The following is a 21720-nucleotide window of genomic DNA, read 5'->3' as shown; positions in this document are numbered from 1 at the left end:
AATTATTGATCTTTTCCACTGCATCTTGGACGGTTTTTTTCTCTTCTGATGTGGTTCCCGTATTATAACTGTGTGCCCTACAAGTCCAACTTTAATCGCGAGAAAAAGACATCCAAAAATTAGTTCAATAAACTAATTACTACCGATTACGGATTTTATGCACGGCACGTCACGCACACAGCCTAATAACAGTGATGTAACCGTTCCGTTTTATTTCATAAAATGACAAAGTGTGGATCAAAAGAATAATAAAGCTTGACCCATTGTTTAAGAAAATACGTCTATATTGAACAAAAAAGAAAATTCCTTCATAATATTGTGTTTCACAATTTCTTAATTATTATTCAGTACCTTGCGGCTTGCGCTACTGCAAAATCGCGTGTGCCATATAAAGATTCGCAACAAACTAATCAACCGTTGTAAACTAAAAAAGGAAGTCGGAAAATTCTCCAGAATTTCAATTTTGAAATAATGCCAATAGATATACGATAGAGCTGAAAATATATTGTCAAGGGCAATCTGTTCGGCGCACTTGTCGTTTGAACACAATCAATAAAAGGCACCAAAATCACTTGCCAACGACACCGGCACAGTCAATCTGGTGGCTCTCACCATTGGCCCTACACTAATTACACTTAACCTATGCCAATGATGCCCCTAATGGGTCTAATGCTAACTTACGCACACACACACAAGCACTCTAACACAGCTTACACACGAGCAACACACGGGGAACAGAACGAACACAGACAGGGGAGTAAATGCGACCGTCCGACGCAACAGGTAGCCAAGATCTGCAAAGGGAAAAAGGGTTAAAGAGGGGAGTCAGGTCGCCTCGAAGTTTGTGGAACGTGCACGTTCCACAAACTTGTTGTATTCCTGACAAAGAAAGAACGATACCTCCTTATTTGATTCACTCCTACCAAACGACCATCAGTCGATGCAGAAACACTAGATGCTAATTTCCAAGTCTGATAGAACAAACTGATATCCGGCCATCATATCCCATATTTAGCAATTGTATTACCATCAATTTAAGACAGCCACACTTCTCATGATCAACTAAAATGTGCCAGAAAGAAGAAAATTAAAACCACCAAACTTCCACGGAACCAAAAAAGAAAAAAAATTAAAAATCTCGTCTTTATTTACGCTCAACTGCTTGATTGAGCAGAAATGTGTTTACGTTAATTTCAACAGTGTTAAATAACGTAAACTTAGTCAAGAATCTGTTGGAGAAGATACAATCTCGAACAGTCGGAAGAGGCTTCACACAACGCACATTGACATGTACCACGTATTATCTTGTTATGTCTATAAGAGACCTGTCAATCTCTCTTGAACGTCTCTCTGTGTTAAATAAAGTGAAGCAGGTGTACGTATTTGATAAAGTCAATTTATTCCAATAGGTTATGGGCCCAGTTTGGCTTGACAAAATTATCATCTTTGTACGTCACCAACCTGGTATAGTTTTGTGTTAGTTGTTCGCATATTTGACAGTCCGTAAATTTCTTTTTGGTCCTAGGCCTAGTGCTGGTTGGTCCATGGTTTATTGCTGTGTCTGTTTCTCTGTATGCTAAAAACTAATCATGTCTACCAATACTTTTTCAACAAGAGATGCCAGCCACGTTACTAAGTTTAACGGCAACAACTTTCCTTTTTGGAAATTTCAAGTACTACTAGTCTTAAGACAATATGATTTAGTGGATGTTGTGTTGGGAACGCAAGTCAAGCCCACACCAACAATGTCAGCAGCAAGTCCACCTACAGTTACTAACAATGCAGAAATTACCTTGTGGATGAAGAAAGACAATTCTGCGAGCTGTTGCATTGTAGCTACCATTGAAGAAAACTTTCAACGATCACTCATCAATTGCAAGTCTTCTAAGAAGATGTGGGATCGCCTAGCAGCACAGTACGAGCAAGCAGCTTCAGAAAATAAGTATTTCTTACAGCAACGTTTCTACAATTATTCCTTTCAACAAGGCCATGATGTGATGTCACATATAACTGAAATTGAAACTCTGGCCAACCAGCTAGGTGATCTAGGTGAAATTCAGTCAGAGAATCAGATCATCACCAAAATACTGTGCACTCTACCACCAAGCTTCAGATCAGTCGTTTCGGCATGGGAAAATGTTGACGAGGCGAAGAAGAAACTCCCACTTCTTACAACTAGGCTTCTGAAAGAAGAAAGTCTGAACAAGATGCACGAGATTGAGGAGTCTGCAGAGGATAAAATCTAATCAAGTTAGACCCAAAGATGCACAATCAAGCAAGAAGACTGACAAAAGAATTTGCTACGTTTGTGATCCAAATGGAAAAACTGGCCATATTGAAGAACGCTGTTGGGTCAAACATGGTAGGCCTACTCGCTCACTCAAGAATGCAGATGCAGCTTTGAGTCAACACCATGCTGAGTGGCCATTAGATTACGGTTTCTCTTCACATATAACGTCATATCTTTCAAGTACTTGCAGAGATCCGAAAAGCTGGTTTGCCGACCCAGGGGCTTCTCAACATATGTCAGATCAACGATGGATGTTTTCAACTTATAACACCGTTATCAACGGAAGTTATCCTGTGAAGGGGATTGGATCCGACAACAGTCCACTCCAGGCAACAGGAAGAGGAGATATCTTTATCAAGTCCAGAGTTAATGGTGAATGGAAAAACAACACCATACACGATGTCTTATTTGTTCCAAAGCTTGGAGCAAATTTATTCTCTATTCGGGCAGCAGCAAGAAGAGGAGCCAAGATCTTATTCGACGACGAAGGAGTTAGCATCACTCATCACTCATCTGTTGTGGCGACAGGTACAAGTAAAGGGACAAATCTCTACCTTCTTGATTTTGAACCTGTCAACCGTGGTGAACCTTTTGATCAACCACCATCCTCCACGTCTCTTCTTTCAAAAACAACAGCTGCACCAATAATAACTTGGCATCATCGTCTTGGACATTTGAATACAGCCACGATCAAAAGAATGGAATCTCTTGGAGCTGCTGATGGTTTGTTGATATCGAAGACGTCACCCATCTCCATATGTGAGGGGTGTGTGTATGGCAAACAACATATTCAACCGTTTCCAACGGACGGTCGAACTAGAGGCACTCAAATTGTAGATCTAGTTCATTCTGATTTAGTAGGACCCATGTCTGTTCCATCACCTAGTGGGTCACGCTACATGGTAATATTTAAAGACGATTTTTCCGGTTACTCTTCAATATTTTTTCTCAAGCAGAAGTCGGAAACTTTTGAACACTTCAAGTACTTCATTCTTCGACTGGAGAAAGAAACCAGTAACTCCGTGAACATCTTCAGAAGTGACAACGGTGGGGAATACACTGGAAAAGAATTTGAACAATGGATTAAGTCCAAAGGCATTCGTCATGAAACCAGCATCCCCAAAACTCCTCAAAAAAATGGTGTGTCCGAACGGCAGAACCGGACAATAATAGAATCAGCAAGGAGTATGCTGACAGCCACAGACCAGCCACGTGAACTGTGGGCAGAAGCTTCAAACTGTGCTATTTAAGGAATAGAGCTATTGGAAAAGCTCTCCCCAACAAAACACCATATGAAGCATGGTTTGGGAGAAAACCGAATCTTTCTCATTTAAGAATGTTCGGGTGCACAGCCTACATGCATATTCCACATGAAGAACGAGCTAAGTTCTCTCCTAAAGCTCGAATAAAGTGCGTATTTGTTGGATATTGCGTTTATCAAAAGGGTTTCCGGTTGTGGGACCCGGTGCAACGGAAATTCTTTGTAAGCAGAAATGTTATTTTTAACGAGGTCATTCCAGTTTCTCTCAACTCTACAGATGATGGAAGCCAAAAAGGAGATGGGATTGATTTGTGTTCGCCTGTTGAAGATTATCCTACTGAAGATTCTTCCCATATTCCATACATTGCTCAAGATCCAGATTTGTGTTCGCCTGTTGAAGATTATCCTGCTTCCCATATTCCATGCATTGCTCAAGATTCAGTCACTATTGGAGCTGATTTGTGTTCGCCTGTTGAAGTAACGCCGCCCATTCCAGATGACTTGCCATTATCAACTGTTTCAAGAACTGCATCGATTCTTGGACCACGTTCAAGACGGCCTCCTGTGCGATGGGCCGATGAGTCTTTAACAGGAATTTATGCGGGATTAGCAGTCGATCCTGATGAGCCGATAGAACCACTGACCTACGAAGACGCCATAAGTTCACCACAAGCTGCCCAGTGGAAAGCAGCCGTGGAAGACGAAATTAACTCCTTACTACAAAATGAAACCTAGATACTGGTCGAAAACCCTTCTGGACGTAGACCAATCCAAAATCGATGGGTTTACAAAATCAAGAGAGACAGTCACGGTGGCATAAAGTTTAAAGCTCGGCCAGTGGCAAAAGGCTTTTCGCAGAGACCAGGCATAGATTACAACGAAACGTATTCTCCTGTTGTAAAGCACGACTCCATTCGAACCATTCTATCTCTGTCAGCTGTACTTGACCTTGAACTACTTCAGCTAGACGTGAAGACAGCTTTTTAAAATGGAGAAATCACAGAAGATCAGTTTCTAGTTGAATATGGTTTCACTAGAAGCGGTGCAGATTCCTGTGTTTACTTCCAAAAGGACGAGAATCACACTACCATAATTGCAATTTGGGTCTATGATGGACTGCTTTGCAGCAGTCATCAAACAAAATTGGACGAAATAGTGAAAGATTTTTCAGATCAATTTGAGATCACTTCTGGACCCGTCGACCATTTTGTTGGCCTAGAAATTTCCCGGGATCGACATAAGAAGCTAATTCACGTGTCTCAACAGTCCTACGTAAAGAAAATTCTCGCCAGATTTGGAGTAGAAGATTGCAAGCCCCGCAATATTCCACGAGACCCCTTTTCTCACTTAGAGAAAGACCATCTTACCCCGGTAGTAGAAGATTATCCTTACCGAGAGGCTGTTGGATCCTTAATGTTTGCTGCGATTTGTACACGGCCTGATATATCCTATGCAGTTGGACAAGTAGCCAAATTTTCCAGCAAGCCAACTAGAACTCATTGGAATGCTGTTAAGCGCATTTTCGCGTACCTGAAACACACATCTTCCGTCGGAATTTCTTATTGTGAAGGAGGTGAAAATCATTTATTGAAAGCCTTTTCAGATGCCGATTGGGGTGGTGATACAGATGACGGCACTTCAACAACTGGGAATATCTTCATCCTCAACGGTGGTCCCGTGGCATGGAGTAGTAAAAAACAAAACTGTGTCTCCCTATCCACTGCTGAGTCGGAGTATGTTGCAGCCTGCATGGCCACTAAAGAAGTTGTTTGGCTTAGGCGACTTCTAATGGAAGAACAGAAGAAGGCAATTCCTCTTTTCTGTGACAATCAATCAGCAATTCGTCTGGTATTCAACCCTGAATTTCACCAGAGAACAAAACATATCCGAGTGAAATTCCATTACATCAGAGACATGCAAGCAGAAAAGGAGATTGACATCCAGTATGTATCCACTGAGAACCAGTTGGCAGACACCCTAACGAAGAACGTCGATTACCAGAAATTATCAAAATTCAAACATTGTATTGGAATGTACTCTTTTGTCTAGTTTCATGTTTGAGTGGGTGCTTGCTATTTCTTTGTGTTTGAGATTGAGTGGGTGTGTTGGAGAAGATACAATCTCGAACAGTCGGAAGAGGCTTCACACCTCGCACATTGACATGTACCCCGTATTATCTTGTTATGTCTATAAGAGACCTGTCAATCTCTCTTGAACGTCTCTCTGTGTTAAATAAAGTGAAATAAGCAGGTGTACGTATTTGATAAAGTCAATTTATTCCAATAGAATCAAGATTGACTACAAATGATAAGTTACGCAACAGTACGGTGATTAAACTACGAGAATCCTCTCCAATGAATAAAAACAATTAAATAAGTTTCCATCGACTAAACATTTACTGATGAGCGTACAACTTTAAGTCGTTCGTAAAAAATTGAATGAGAAAATTTAATTCAAAAAATTTAATTGTTGTCGTTTCCTACTTTTGAACAAGGTGTGGATCAGATAAATTAGTGAACGCGCAAGGTCATCAGTTCAATCAAACATTTCCCAATATCTATATTTTGCCAAAAACGACAGGTGTGTCGACTTGAACACACATCTTCACGGTCACCTAAAAAATAATACACGTATCACACGACCTTGAATAGGTGGGGGACTTTGATTGGGGGATGGATTTTCAACTGATTTTAATTTTCCATACCAACAGTGAAATAACTTGTGCGCAATCATACAACGAAGCAAAAATCCGCCCTGTATAAAGTGTTGGCTGTCACGTCAATTTTCAAGCAGTCATCGCTAATTCTCCAATCCAATCCTCCAAGCATCGCCACCATGCAGCACTCGGTATTTCAAAATTCGATTACTTCATTTACTCTGAGGCTAATTATCGCAAAAGGCTAAAACGTATCGTACAATCCTTAAATTATGTTGTTTTTGCTACTTGCTGAATCATGTCTAGATTGTCACGGTCTTTGTCTCCTTGGCGGCCTATATTTTGATGGTCAATGCACAGCAACCGACAAGCTGGACCAACCCATACTATTACTACCATTACACTAACCCCACTGGACCTGCTTACCCAGAAAGTCTCGGCCGGTGAAAAAACAGGAAACCAGCAACTATTCACTAACTACAACGATCACAGTATGCAAAACACGCTAGGATCTCATGTCGTACTGCTAACCACATGCCTGAGGGATCTGAAAAGTAAGTTAAGACAAAACAAAATAGTTACTAATGGGAATTCGGATAAATTACGTGAAAAACTATGTTCAGCTACGAAAGCTAATTTGGTACACACACATTCCGAGGTAAAAAATGTTAAAAAGGAACTGAATAAGCTGTAAGGTGATTTTTTATCTTTTTCATTTACAAACATAGAATAAATAAAAATTTGAAATAACCCCATTGATTTCTCAGATAATCAATTTAACTCGACGTCAACTCAACTTTTGGCAAATGTTATGGCTACGGTCGAAAATATGAAAAAAGAAATGATCACCAAAACCAATTTGGCACAAACTACGCAACGATTGGACGAAACTCATACATCACGCGTCGAAAGCGTAAAGAAAGAATTGAGCAACGTAATGACTACAGTTGGAAATATAAAAAAAGAAAGTGGTAAGTTCAATCACTCAACTCTTATCCCTCCTCCCCCCCCCCACTGTGATTGTGGAAAAAAATGACCGAAATTCAATTTTTTGCCAGCAAGCACTTCATCCAACATCGGTCGAATGCCAAACTCTTGTGACGATCTGCAGAAAATTGGCCACCGGAAAAGCAGATTGTTTTCAGTTATGGGCAGCAAAACTGTCGACAACGTCTACTGCGATTTCATCAAATCAACCAACGACGCAGGTTTGTCCTAAAAAGTCGTCCCTTTCCACTCAAACGTAATAATTTACAATGTTGCTTGTTAGGTTTTCAAAAACTGATCGGCTACTTCGACGTTAAAACATCGCCCGTTTATTTTCACGCCCAACGAAGCTTGGTCTACGCAACTCTGAACACCGTTATTCCTTTCGATTTGCTAAGATTAAACGTTGGGAATTTCATGAACACTAACGTAATATTTGTCGCTCCTAAACCCGGCAAATACTTGTTCACCTATTTGGGAATTAGTGGTGGCAAATCGGGGGCAAGGATAGAGTTGCAAATGAAGAAAAAAACTGGGAACTGGTCAAGGGTGGGAGAAGCGTGGGGTGCACATGGACATCAAACATTTTCGCTACAATCCACGTTAGAACTTGCTAAGGGCGATCAAATTAAATTAACGCTTTTAGAAGGTTCTACCCATGATGAAGGAAGCGTGAACAGAATTTATACTAATTTTTTTGGCCAGCTCATCGAGGAAGACATTATTCAGTAAGATTTTAAAAATCACGTAAGAACTGATTTCAAGCGTTTGGTGAAGATTGTGTTGGATTAGCAATAAAAAGAAGTTGAAAACGGTTGTCATTGTTGTTAGTTATTGAAAACAAACATCACGGAAACTATGAAAATTGTCAAAAAGACAAGTATTGCCAATTGAATTCTAAAACATGACTGCTCTGACTGACTGAGCTGTAACTGAATCACAGTAGAAGAAAGAAAATTGGCTAGAAATTTCGATCCAAAGGGCGCCAATCCCAACACAGAGTATTGACTCGATGAAGTCGCCTCGATATATCATCGATTTCACTACCCAAGCAAATGTTTTGTGACTAGTTGCTCCAGATAAGAACTCATGCATCATTCAATAACAAAAGGGGGCAGCAAGGCCTACGCTAAACTAACCAGTAAGTATTCAAAAAAAAGACAGTGCAACACTTACTTGTTGGTGATGAGGTTATCTGTGCGATGACTGAAATGTTATGAGTGTTGGGCAAGTGATGAGATCCTGCGACAAATAAAAAGAGAAAACAATTTTAGTTCTAGCTTCTAAAATAAATTAAATTAAACGCAGATTCCCATTCCTTTGTCACGTATTCATCCTGCTAATACTAAAATAATTTTGAAAGAGAGTAATTGTAAATAATTCCACTTGTTTGCCTGAATAATAAGAAAAATAAAGCCACTATATAGGCCTAATACATTACTAAAATACACATAACGCTACTCCCCACCATTCGTTAACGAGTTCTGAACTTTGGCCCACAATTACCTTAGTATATGCAATGTTTTAACTTGCACTAAAACAGAAAAAAGGGACGAGGTTCATGTAGGGGGAGAGGGGGGCTAGTTGGCAGGGTCACTTTTTGGGAATTTATTTGAATTTTTTGACCACACGTTTTGCAAATTAAATGAATGAATCAGATTCAGATTTCAATTATCCTTGTATTGATCGTCTTGCTTTTTGAAATACATTGACACAAAATTCAGAAAATTAAAAAAAAGGCAAAAAACAATTCCTGCCAACCTGCCCCAACTACGGGGTAAGTTACCGAACGGGTTGGGGTAAGTTGGCAGGAGACGATTCTTTGTTTGGATGGATCGTGTAATAGCTACACCGCAGACGATTCCACTGTTGTTGAACTGGCCTTAATCGATGATTGATCTGTTAAAAGAGGACACCATTACATTTAAATAAACTTAATAGGTTAATTATATATGTTACATAAAGGATCAATTACCTATACTCTTTAAATACAGTCGTCGCACCAATAAAACTGTTCTTTGATAGAGATGTCGTCTAGGCAATCCTCATGAGCCCATTCACGGCACTTTTTGCATTGAATCCAAGCCGAAATGCTTGTTGAATAAGGCTCTTGGCAAACTAAACAATAATACTCTTTATCTTCCACCTTAGGCCCAGTAGGGGTAGTCTTAGTCCGTTATTATTAGTTGTGATTCCAGTTTCATCTACGTTCCAAATTTCCGGTGGAGTTAATACAATGTCAAGGTTGTTAAAAAAGCAGTCAACATTGTATTGGTTGAAGCTGCTGGCTCGTGCTAGGGATGTGGCTTCTGGTTTCCTAGAAAATATATTCAGAAATAAATTAAGTGTCTCATGAGATTGAAAACAACTAAGCATTGATAAAAGCCAACCTTAAAGATAAAGATGGGTTCCTTTTGATGAAACTTCCAAACCAGTCTTTTCCAGCAGCGGAAGTAGATTCCCATGATTTGGGCATTTCACACTTAAGAAAAGTATAGCGTAGCTGAAAGCTAATTTCCTTACTTCCATGGGACTCAGTCCAAAGTAGATATCACTTGCCTTGGTGATGTAGGCTACGAGCTCTTTCTCTTGGTCTGCAGTGAAGATCTAGTTTTCAAAAAAATTTCTCGTCAACTCATCATTTACGAAAAACAACTGTTTAAACATTATTACCTTTCTTGAAGAATAGCCACATGTTAAGGGAAGTGAATCTTTGTCAACATCAGCCTCTTTGTTGGCAGAGACCACAGAGAGGTATCGAAAAAGACTCCTACTCAATTCAAACTCTCTAGGCAGCATCAACAACTCCCCAATTGTGATTCCTAACCAATATCTATTCTTTCGAAACATTTTCACGTGTAACATTCTGAACACGAGCGGCTTTTCTAATATAATTTCTCATCTGAAAGAGAAAAATAACCCACGTTATGCTTTCTTAAGAACATGACAACTGACAACATGCCCCTTCAAATTTCTGCCAACTTACCCCACAGGCTGCTTTTCGTATTCATGAATCAATAACTAAAAAACTGTTTAAGGTAGACTTGTCGCGTTTTTTTTTAAAGAAAGATGGACACTAATTCTATGTTTTACAGTAGGTGTTTTGACACTTTAGAGTTCTATACTGTAAGACAAACAAAAAGTTGTGAGAGGCCCAAAAAAAACTTTTGACCAAATTTTTTTTCTTTCTGCTATAACTTCTGTTTGAGGCGTCGAAATTTGGCGTTGAAATTTTGAATGAGCCATCTAGGGGTGGTCTTTCATATTTGGTGTAAAAGGCTTGATTTGTTTTGGTCTGTAAGGGGCATAACTAGCAAACTGCCAACTTACCCCACCTGCCAACTAGCCCCCCTCTAATCTCTCCCCTAATCTAAATAATTTAAAAGTTAAACAAGAGAAAAAATCATCTATTTAAAGTCGTTGTCAAGGTGTGGTTTGCGCACTAACCTTGATTCAACAGGTGGTGATAACCGTTGGTATGCACACTTGTTGAGGCTTGTCCATCTTCCGTCCCCAGTGTTCCAGCATTTGATCATCCGAAGTCAAATGAGTTTGGTGGTGCCGTTTCTGTCCAACGTATCTGAAGGAGAAATGAAAAAAAATCAATCAAAATATGTCACAACTGTGAAGAAGTTCGGTTCAGAAAATCGCATTTTGTCCATATGAATGTGTATCATATAAAACATCTACCAAAGAATAGCACGTACTAGATAAGGAAGTGGGAATACTACCAGAATGGAAATTTTCTTATGTTGTTGAATTTAAAAGAAAAAACAAAAAAACAAAAGAAAGGAATGTGAACAAGTAGATTTGCTTTTTGAAGATTAGAAACCATCACTAAGTAAACCTTTTATCAACAAAGCGGAATATCTAATTTAATTTTTTATTTTCTAATAATCAAGTTTGAAATTAAGAAGAACTTAATAACAGAAGTCGTCGAGTTAAACACCGCGTCTGCATTATCGTTCACTTATTTGCTGATTCAGCAGCTCGATTTGGTTTCATGAATTTCAGAAGGATATTAACAATGAAAATTTATTGACTAAATTTAAAACATTTTTTTTTCGGGGGTGGGGGTTTAATCAATTCAGCAAAAACCTGCATTCGACATAATTACTTGCACTTTAGAATCAGATTCAGCCCTTCATAAAATTTGTTCCCAGTCACGATAACCCAAAAAAGTTGGGAAGATTACAACAGTCAGCACTCGTCTCAGTCAACTTTACACGCGATATTGCTAGTTCTCAAAATGGGAATGTAATATTTTCGTTTGCATTCAAATGGGGAAAAATATTTTTTGATTTTGTTTACCAACGCCAATAAAAATTAAATTTTCTTTTTCTTTGCGACTTATCGATCCTACTTTAGGCCTACTATACTAAAATCATTTAAAATATAGATAAGCCACTTTAGGCCTACTACACTCTAAGATTTTTTGTTCCTACTTTCAGCTACTTTCGGCTACTTTTTCGGTAGCGAAATGGGCATAGTACTTTTTGGTAGGGCTTGCTACCTTGTGGACGTAACGTCTACTATTGCAATAAAGTAGCGAAAAGGTAGTCAAAAGTAGAGTATCTACTATTTGTCTACCATTTAAAAAATTTCCCAAAAGTAGGGCATTGGTAGGAGTATTTATACTACCTTGATTCTACTTTTTTCATACTATTTCCACAACTTTTTGGTAGGACTGCCTACTTTATCTTGACAATGAAATAAATCGATATAAATAAAACGATCAAAATAAAGGGATGAATAAATCGATACACGTAATTTGTTCCAGTTTCAAAACAGCAGAATAGCTAGTATCTTGCCAGGATACAGAATTCAATTTGAGAACGGCAAATCTTAAACTGCCAAATGCAACAGTTTTCCAGGCAGAGCTCAATGTAGAACAATCAGGTCTAAAACAGAAAATCTTTTACAGATGACTTCAAAATGTTCAGCTATATACTTTAACTTACTGCAATAATGTGAGGAGTAACATTCATATGAATATTCATCTGAAGCGAGTAGAAAGGCACAATTACAAGTCTCTTGGCAGGAGACAGATTTCAAATTGGGAACGACAAATGTGAAATTGCCAAATGCAACAGTTTTCCATGCAGAGCTTGAGGCTGAAAAATCAGGTCTAAAACAGAAAAAGGAAGCCGGAGATATAGGACCGGTCGAAATAGGCCCCGACGAAATAGGCCCGGCAAATAGGACCTGACGAAATAGGACCCTACGAAATAGGCCCACTTTAATAATATTTTTAAAGCGGTCCTATTTCTCCATCAAAGTGGGCCTATTTCTCCCTTTTATTTCTAAGTTCCATAAGGTACTCTGAATTAATTTCAAAAAAATTCAACCTAGTCTACATGAGAGGAAAGGCGGAATAATTTGAGAAACTTCCGCCACCGTTTATATTCATTGCCGTAGCTCAAACCACGATGAGTGAAATTCACACATTGCCGTTTCGTTTTTCAGATGTTAGGTAGCTGATTCCCGTCTTTATTTTTTGATGAACATATTCCCCTTGATCTTAACTGTAAAATTCATTTGTTACAAACGTCGTTTTCACTTATTAACTATCGCTAATTTAAAAAAATGAACAAATTTCCGTGTTTTCTTCGCCATTTATTTGTTCCGTAGCTCAATCCCCCCCCCCTTCAGCGGCTCAGCCTTGAACGCGTCTCTCCCTTTCAGTGGCTCAGCCTTGAACGCGTCTCCCCCTCTACCTTTGCCAGTGTTCAGGTGAAGTAGAAAATGAACATGTTTGATGAAATAACTCTTACGAATTTATTTCAAATATTTCCGTTACAATTTCATGTTCTTTAAAGCAACAAACGCATATTACTTTTAAGTTTCTTGTTTTATGGGGCTGACGTGAGGTGCTGCTCAAGCCGGCCAAAAGGGTGGTCGAGTGGGGGAGGCTGCACGCACTCATGGGAGAGGGGTGAGTGAAGGGGGGTTTACCTGGGCCATACCATAGACGCCCATGTTTTCCCTTTTCCATACATGTCAACGGGTGGTCTAGTGGTTAGCAAACCGGGCTGCAATCTGAAAGGGCCGGTGTTCAAATCACAACAAAATCACAACCTCAGTGGTGAACCCCTCGGTAGAGAGTCTACTCACAGTCGAAGGAGGCTTGGTTTTGACACGCCACCACTGCAATTCAAACTGCAAAATTCAAATGCAGTAATATCGACACTTAAATTTACGTAATTGTGACACCAATCACGCAAATTTTTGTAGGCATTAGATTAAACAAACAAGATTCCTTCGGTAACGTCCTTCGGTAATTTTTTTAAACGTTAAAGAGACAGAAAATCAAGGTTATAGTAGATTAATACATACTATAACGTTTGGAAAATTCTTTTTCCCTTTATTATCTTCCATAATTGATTCTTTATAACTAATTGAAAAATAATCTGTAATATTATGAGTGGTGCGAATTATGAATGGCGGAGGATTCGCCCTGCCACCCCACGTCGCACTTCATGTTTAGATTAAGTTATAGCAATATTTATTACTATAGTAACATGGAATTAGAAAAATTATTAGTTACATATTAACTACAAAGAAATGGATGTGCTCTTATAGCAGTTAGATTAAACCACCGCTGAAAAAATCTTTATAATTAAGGCATATAACCTAAGTGTTTTACGACCGGTTCCGAAATCGATACCGATGGTAGCGTCGCTAGCGATATTACCATTGCTTTACTTCGACTTTTGTTACATTATTTGGTGTACTCACCAACCGGACCAAGCATTCCCTTATATAAAAATGTCAATGTTGGTCTAATGGTTAGCAACTCGGGCTATCACTCGTATTGTTTAGGGTTCGAATCTCGATCTCGAAAAATAAATTTGTAATTTTTGAAAAATTACACTTTTCGGAGGTAAATGGAAGTGGAAGATCGGTGGTAACTCTTCACGACCACCAGAAGATCTTGATGACTGTGAAGAGGACAAGGGAAGAAGAGAGAGATGACCCAGAGCTTCAAAATGAGTATAATCAAACATTTTTAAATGTTCCTCAACTTCTTGGTTGATGACTAACTGTTAAAAAAAGGAGGAATAGAAATTTTACTTGATCAAAAAATTTATTAAAATCAAGACAAAAAACAGTAAACAAAAAGAGGTGATAATAAAACAAAAGATTTAAAAAAGTAATAATGGGAAAATACAAAGTAAAAAGAAGAATAAAGACGAAATCGAAATCGAACATAAAAACAAAATCAAATAATAAATACTCTCCACTCCCGTAGCAGAAAACTTGTCTTGCTAGGGAAGATCCAAACTTTTTTTTATTTTTGTTTACACTGCTGAGCATGCACTGACAGTTGGAAGGTTACGCAAAAAAGCGAATTCACTGCCTAGGATTCGGCAACCAGCTAGGTAACAAGTACGCAAATTAAATTTTTAAAACAGTAATGAAAACAAATGAAAACCTCGTTACGCCATGTATCAAATTTTGACAGAATTATGTACAAAATTTGGTGACGATTGGTCATTCAGGGAAGAAACGTATAAAGGAACACTAAATGGACATTAAACCCTCTGAATTTCACTACTAGCTACTACTACCCTACCCCCTATACTCCACACCCTATATTGTTAAGGACCTTCGTATATAAATATACCTCAGGGATAAATCTCTTTAAAATGGATCACATTTAACGAAGTATAATAGATTTTTTTTTAAACTGCGATTCTAAGTCAAACGGGGCTCAGTTTCTAAACGCCACCGCTGCAATTCAAACTGCAAAATTCAAAACGACACTAAACATTAACACTAAATTTACGTAAATGTGTTACCATTCACGAAAATTTCTGTATAAATGAGATTAAACAAAGAAAGGTCTTCAAAATGGATCACGTGAAGGTATACAAATAGCTGTATTTTTTACCCAGCGATTCAAAGTCGAACGGGCTCACTTTCCCGGCTTGATATGCATCATCCCAAAAGCTATAGGGCTCTTTCGGATCTGTTTTCTTTTGCCGTTTTATCTGGCAACGCAGCATGGTGCCGTTCCTGTTTAGCGCGAGAACGAGGAGAAGAGGGAGTACGGTGGCGTCGTCTGCTATAAGACACATATCGTATATTTTAGCTCTCATCTACAGTAAATTTTCAAATAAAAAAGTGACACCTGTATAGTGAGCTTAGGCTCAAATAAGAGATAAATTCCTAGTGCATCGATTGTGTGACTCTTTGGATACTTTCTGCCAACGTAATAATAATCTTCCCAACTGAAGGCCTACTCTGACAGACCCACTCATATTCTGCCTCAGGCAGAATTCATTGTTGTGGGTAAGCCAGAGAATACCTTGCTAGTCTACCTGGAACGTCCCCGTTAACTGGCATGCCAGACGACGAGGGAATGGATCTGGAAGGGACAGCAGGGGAGGTTAACGGTGGGGGGAAAAAATGCATGCACAGGAACTGTCAGAAGAAACTCACACAATTAGGCCCAGGTAACTACAAGTACTGCTCAATACAGTGCAAAAACATTTGCTCTCTTTTGCGATCAAGGGACAGATCAAACAGTAGCACTTCACAAAAGAGACAACGAACAGAAAGCGAAAGAGATTTTAGCAAAATGGCTCCAGAAGACTTTATTAGCATCATCCAAGAACTAGAAGCAGAAAATGTTGATCTAGCAGAAAAGTACAACAAGCTACAAACTGAAATGGACAAAATCCACATCCAAATCGGCAAAGGTACTCTTGATTGGATTTTTAAGAAAGACGAAACAGGGCAACAAGACAGCATAACTCCGTTTGGGGCATCGAAACCAGCATCTTTCGCTGGAGCGGCCAAATCAGTAACGTTAATAGCTAAGCTGGACCCGGAATTAGATACCACCAATCTGGATGGTAAGTCAATGGATCAGTTTTTTAAAAGCAACGAACAATGGCCGACACTCCAACACTTCTCAAAGAGGAACAACCAAGCCCGCCTAGTTTTCAACAATGCAGCAGATGCCAAGAAGGCAGAACAGATCATAAAAGAAGACCCTAAACTAACCGGGACGGTAAAATCAATCGCAGAACAGAAATTTAATTACCCGGTTGTTGCCTTTGCCACCGGAACAAATGATTTAGAGGAACTTCAAACTGAAATCGAATACCGGAACGAGCTGTTGCGAGGCAACATAAGCAGCATCAAAATTCTGTCCAGAGAAAAGGGACATGTAAAAATTTATGTGACATCCAAGAAGACGCAAGTAGCAATCCTAAAAGCAGGTATAATCCATACAAATATCAATGGCTTCAAGAAACACAACATCAAAGAAATGGATCTCAACCGGGAAATAAGATCGTGTTTTAAGTGCCATAAGCTAGACCACATCTCTCCCAACTGCCCATCAAAGACAGAAGTCTGTGGAAAGTGCGCAGAGAAAACACACAAAACAAAAGAATGTGAGCATCTGGACAGTAAGTTCAAGTGTGTTAACTGTAAAAATGGTAAGCATAAATCAGATGACCCAAAATGCCCGGAGCGGATTAAGGCAGTAGATAGGCTCAAAAAACTCTTATCATAAATGACAGAGAAACCTAACAACTTAAATAATCTAAAATGCATACAAATTAACCTACAACATTCCAAAACGGCATCACTACACTTTTTTAAAATTCTTGTAGACCTAAGTATAGACATTGCCCTTATCCAAGAACCCTATGCGTGTATTAATATTTTTAATAATGAATTGCATGTCCCTTCGGTTCCCGATATCTATATCGTCCATCAAAACCTTGATAGGAAAGATCATGCCTATGGAGCCATAATCCTAACTAAGCGAACGATTATGGTGGAAACAGTCCCAAACCCGGTAAGCAATGAATGCATAGGTATTAAAATAAATGTTGATGAGCCAATCTTTATCTTTTCAATCTACTGCAGGCCATCAAATAGCAAATTGGACGCAGTAATGAACATTTTTAATAATCCTAATTTTAATCATTTCAAAACAACAATAATAGGTATGGATGCCAATGCAAGAAATAAGCTCTGGGGAAGTAGTCGCACAGACAAGAAGGGAGTAGAACTTGAACACCTCATTATTAAAAATAACTTGAATATTGCTAACGTCCCAAATTCCAAACTAGAATATATTCCCTTAAAAATTTCTAAAGTGGATGTCACACTTTATGGAGACAAGGTAAAAATTTCGGGGTGGAAATTCTTAAACACTGTAACCCTCTCCGACCACCCATACATACACTTTGAACTTATGGTTGGCCGACCAAACCGACAATCAAAAGAACCAAAGGTACCAAAATTGAGCAACATAGATAAAAGTAAATTAAGATCAACATTGGATAGTGAGCTGTGTAATCTAAATGTAAATTGGGATGGTTTGCAAAGCGAAGCAGACCTAGATGGCATCGTTAATAATATAACTTCAATTATAGGTAATAGTGCAATTAAATCGGAACTGCCAAGAAACAAACAGAGCAAAAGCGAACTAGATTTTTGGACACCGGAACTGGATAAACTGAAGGCGGAGATGCGCACTGCAACGGCCAAGTATGAAAAATTTATCAAAGCCAATAACATCAAGGAGAGGAAACGTACCAGTAAAGAGTGTTCACCGCAAGAAACAAATTTCCGCTCAGCCAAACGGATGTATCAAAAAGTGCTAAGAAAAAGCAAAGGAAAAGCGTTCGAGAACTTTTGCACTATAAACATGAACAAGGACTTATTTAAGAGCCTAAGAATCTTGTCCAATAGCCAGAACACCAGCCAAGTGCCCACGGAACTTGTTGTGGATGGAAGGTCTATGACGGAAGAAGAAGAGATAATCAAAGAGCTAGGTAACAGCTTTTTTCCTGCCCCAAAACCAATTGGCCCAGAGCAGGAAGAAATTATCAACACGTATGCAAACTACAAGAAAGCAAGCGCAAATGAAGTACAACCAACCATTACAAGTGAAGAAGTAGAAGCAGCAGTCTTCGCACTAAACGCAAGCTCGTCTCCGGGCACAGATGGGATCTCAATCTCAATTATACAAGAGGTATATTCATTACTAGCTGATACCCTCCGGATCTTATACAATAAGTGCTTAGACCTCAAATACTATCCTAAGCAATGGAAGGACGCGAAGGTAACTATACTTAAAAAACCCAATAAAGAGTCATATAAAAATGTTAAAAGCTTCCGACCTATTAGTGTTCTGAATTCCCTTGGTAAAATATTTGAGAAAATTATTTACAATAGGCTAACATGGATGTTGGTGACAGAGAAATGGTTTGGAGAGAGTCAGCATGGATTTCGACAAGGAAGGTCAACAGTGAGTGCCATGCATTCTCTGGTAAGCACAATCGAAACAAACCGTGAAAGCAGAGGTTACACAGCAGCGGTTTTTCTGGACATAAGCGGGGCGTTTGATGGGGCTTGGCCGGCAGCGATACTGGCAGCACTGACCAAAAGGAAGTGCCCACTCTATCTCATTGACATAATCGCAAGCCTGCTCAAGGATCGGACCGCGATAATCAAAACAAATCAGGGACTTTACAAATGCTCAATACAAATAGGGTGCCCACAGGGCGGAGTCCTATCTCCATTCTTGTGGATCATCCTGGCGGAAGAGCTCATAAGTATGTCGTATCCTTTCCCCTATAAAATAATTGGCTATGCGGACGATATTGCTATCGTCTGCTGGCACAAAGTTATTGATATTGCCATAAGCAATTTACAGCTAATAGCTAACGACACAGTGGCAAAATGTGATCGCTATCTATTAGATATAAACGCACTCAAAACAATTCTCATGATTTTCTCAAACAAAAGAACAATAGAGCCATGTAACTTTAAAATCAAAGAAAACATTATCTCACCCTCTGCGACTTCCAAGTTTGTCGGTTTCGAATTAGATACCAAACTCAGTTGGAAGTCACATATTGAGGAAAAATGTCGGGCAACCCAAAGACAAATCCACATTCTGAGGAGATGTTTAAGGCGCACCTGGGGTTTAGACACAAAAAAACTGGTCACTCTCTACAAAACTATTATTGTACCCAAACTCCTTTATGGATGCTCAGTGTGGTGTCGTGTTATTCTAATCAAATCATACAAGACCAAATTGCAAACTGTTCAAAGATCGATGCTCAAATGCATCACACGATCGCTAAAAAATGTGCCCTTAAATTCCCTTCTAATTATTTCAAATTTCTTACCTATCGAGCTAAAAATCCTTGAATTTTCTGTCAATTATTATCTTTCTCATAAACATGTCGAATTTTCTCCCTCCTCTGCCGCAACTATTGGTGCGGTACTGCATAAACAAAAACTCGATCAAACAATGGACAGCACGCGAAAATTCCACTCGCGAAGTCACCCACCATGGAAGCTGAGCAAACTGAACTACAGATCAGAAGATGAATCTACACTTCCACCAGAAGAAAACGGCCTGGCCATCTACACTAAAAGCCACAAATCTACAGCAGGAGTCGGACTTGGGATTGTCTGTTGTGCATCAAAGGTAGTCGTCCAAACCGCACAAGAGAAGTTAGCCGCAAACACAACTGAAAACCAGGCGGAAATCCTAGGCCTGCTAGCTGCACTACAATATGCTGTTGCAAATAAGAGCAACTATACTAGCTGCAATATTTTTTGCAAATCTGTCCCTGCCCTCAAGGACTGCACTAAAAATGAAAAACTGAACGAAGCAGCAATCACCTGTAGAAAGCTATGCTACGACAATCGGGACCACATTCATCTCAATCTAGTCGCTAAAGAAGCAGAAGGTATTGACCTCGCAAAAGAAGCAGCAAAAGCTGTCCTCGATCTTGGCTCTCAAGTAACTAAAGATCAACCCTGGTCAATAGAACTTCTCAAAGATAAGATCAAGACGGAAATTCAAAAGCTGTGGAGTGACGAGTGGGCCGGCAGCAAAACAGGAACACACACAAGAAGATTTTTCCCGCGACCATCGGACGCCAGCTGCCTAAATGGAAGCTACATACATCAGGAAATAACCCAAGTCCTAACGGGGCATTGCAGACTAAATCACCATCTCCATCTCATCAAAACAATCTCATCACCGCAGTGTGAGTGCGGCCATGGCGACGAAACAGTAGAACATTTTCTGTTCCACTGTGCACGATACGCAAGTCAAAGATCACACCTCATCCAGGCGTGCTCAAGCAGCAAAAAAACGTTTCCACCATCGCTAGAGGACATCCCAAAGTTCCGGCACATATGGAAAGAGTTTAAAGACTTCATCCTGAAGACCGAAAGGTTAAAATAAAAATATGTAGTACCGCCCAAAGTCTCAGATCGCAACAAACATAAAGCCCATCACAAATCTTAACTTCTCTCTCTTCGCAACATTCATAACTTCTCAGCTCGCAACAAACATAAAGCCCACCACGAATATTAGTCTTACCCATCACTAGCGAATCAAACAAATGCCCTCCAAGCTATTGCCTTTTCCAGCTCGTCTGCTCTAGTTCTGCCCTCGCTCTCTTCCTTCTCTCTTCTCCGTCTTCATGCCGGTCTTACCTTCTCCCTGTCACTCGTCAATGCGCAAAACCTATACGATATCTCTTAAATGATTTCTTGCTCCTTCTTTGTTCCTTCCTTCGACTTCAAAACCTCTGTACCAACGTGCTGTTTTATTCTGCTCCCGTATAGTTTTAAACTGATTGTATAGCTTTGTAATAATTTTATATGTTAATCACAACGACACATGAGCACTGTAACTGTATGGTCTGAGCTAAGGCAACACTCAAAACTGAGTGGGCCTTTCAATAAAAAAAAAAAAAAAAAAAAAAAAAAAAAAAAGAGGGAGAATGGGACGAATGGGGGAGAAGAGGAAACATGTGGGTCCCCTTTTTTTTCGTACGCCCTTCTCCCTCCCAGCATTCGTCCTATTCTAAATATTGTCCAAGCAGTTGACGTTAACAACACAAACAAAACAACTTTTTGGTAAACTGTATCATATTCAATTGTCTATCGATCACAGTTGAGCAGACGCGATCCATTTAATCAAGTGATGATCTCAGCTGAGAAACGCTGAGATCTCCAGTATACTTGATACGACCCAGGGCAGTGAGCTAGAAAGAATACATAAATCCGCGTAAAACCATTCTGACGCATTCTGACGCAAAAGATTTGTTGTGGCTTTCAGCCACTTGGTTCACTGGTAATGCCGTGCCGCGTTTGAGCTCCATTTGGAGGACAAATTTGAACCTTGATTATTGCACACGTCACTAGTTCATTACGACATCTGTGTTGAATAGTCAGGCCATCTTCAACGGTAATTTACTATAGTAATCCAACATTTCTATCCGAATAATGATAGTAGAGTAGGCCTACCGCATTTATTGGGTTTTCATATTCTTCCTCGATTTTGTTTTGAGTCGAATATTTTTCTTTCTGCCCTAATACAAAATCAAAGGGAATCTTGCTCAGGATGCCCTTTTTTAAGAACTAAGTGGATCGGATTTTTTCAAGTTTGTCGTACTTTCGTTCGTTTTTCGAAATTGTCGGGGGCCAATATCATTTCTATGAAAACCCTCGTGAAAACCCCCATAC

General features: G+C 39.4%; 2 protein-coding genes across 2 annotated transcripts in view; one reads left to right on the top strand and one right to left on the bottom strand.

Moving 5' to 3' along the window:
* LOC124199363 overlaps window positions 1-21720 on the bottom strand; it is a 100212-nt gene that overhangs the window by 40976 nt on the left and 37516 nt on the right. The window lies entirely within an intron of this gene.
* LOC124200557 lies at window positions 17870-20431 on the top strand. Its single transcript, XM_046596825.1, has one exon. It carries the CDS (start codon window positions 17870-17872, stop codon window positions 20429-20431), a length of 2562 nt encoding a protein of 853 aa, XP_046452781.1.

The sequence above is a fragment of the Daphnia pulex genome, chromosome 8, assembly GCF_021134715.1.
Source record: "Daphnia pulex isolate KAP4 chromosome 8, ASM2113471v1".
Lineage (NCBI taxonomy): Eukaryota > Metazoa > Arthropoda > Branchiopoda > Diplostraca > Daphniidae > Daphnia > Daphnia pulex.
This window is presented reverse-complemented; position numbering and strand designations above follow the sequence as displayed.

Bases quoted from the DNA above. Each gene is read 5' to 3' on its own strand.
- LOC124200557 (XM_046596825.1), top strand. From the start codon at position 17,870: ATGAACAAGGACTTATTTAAGAGCCTAAGAATCTTGTCCAATAGCCAG.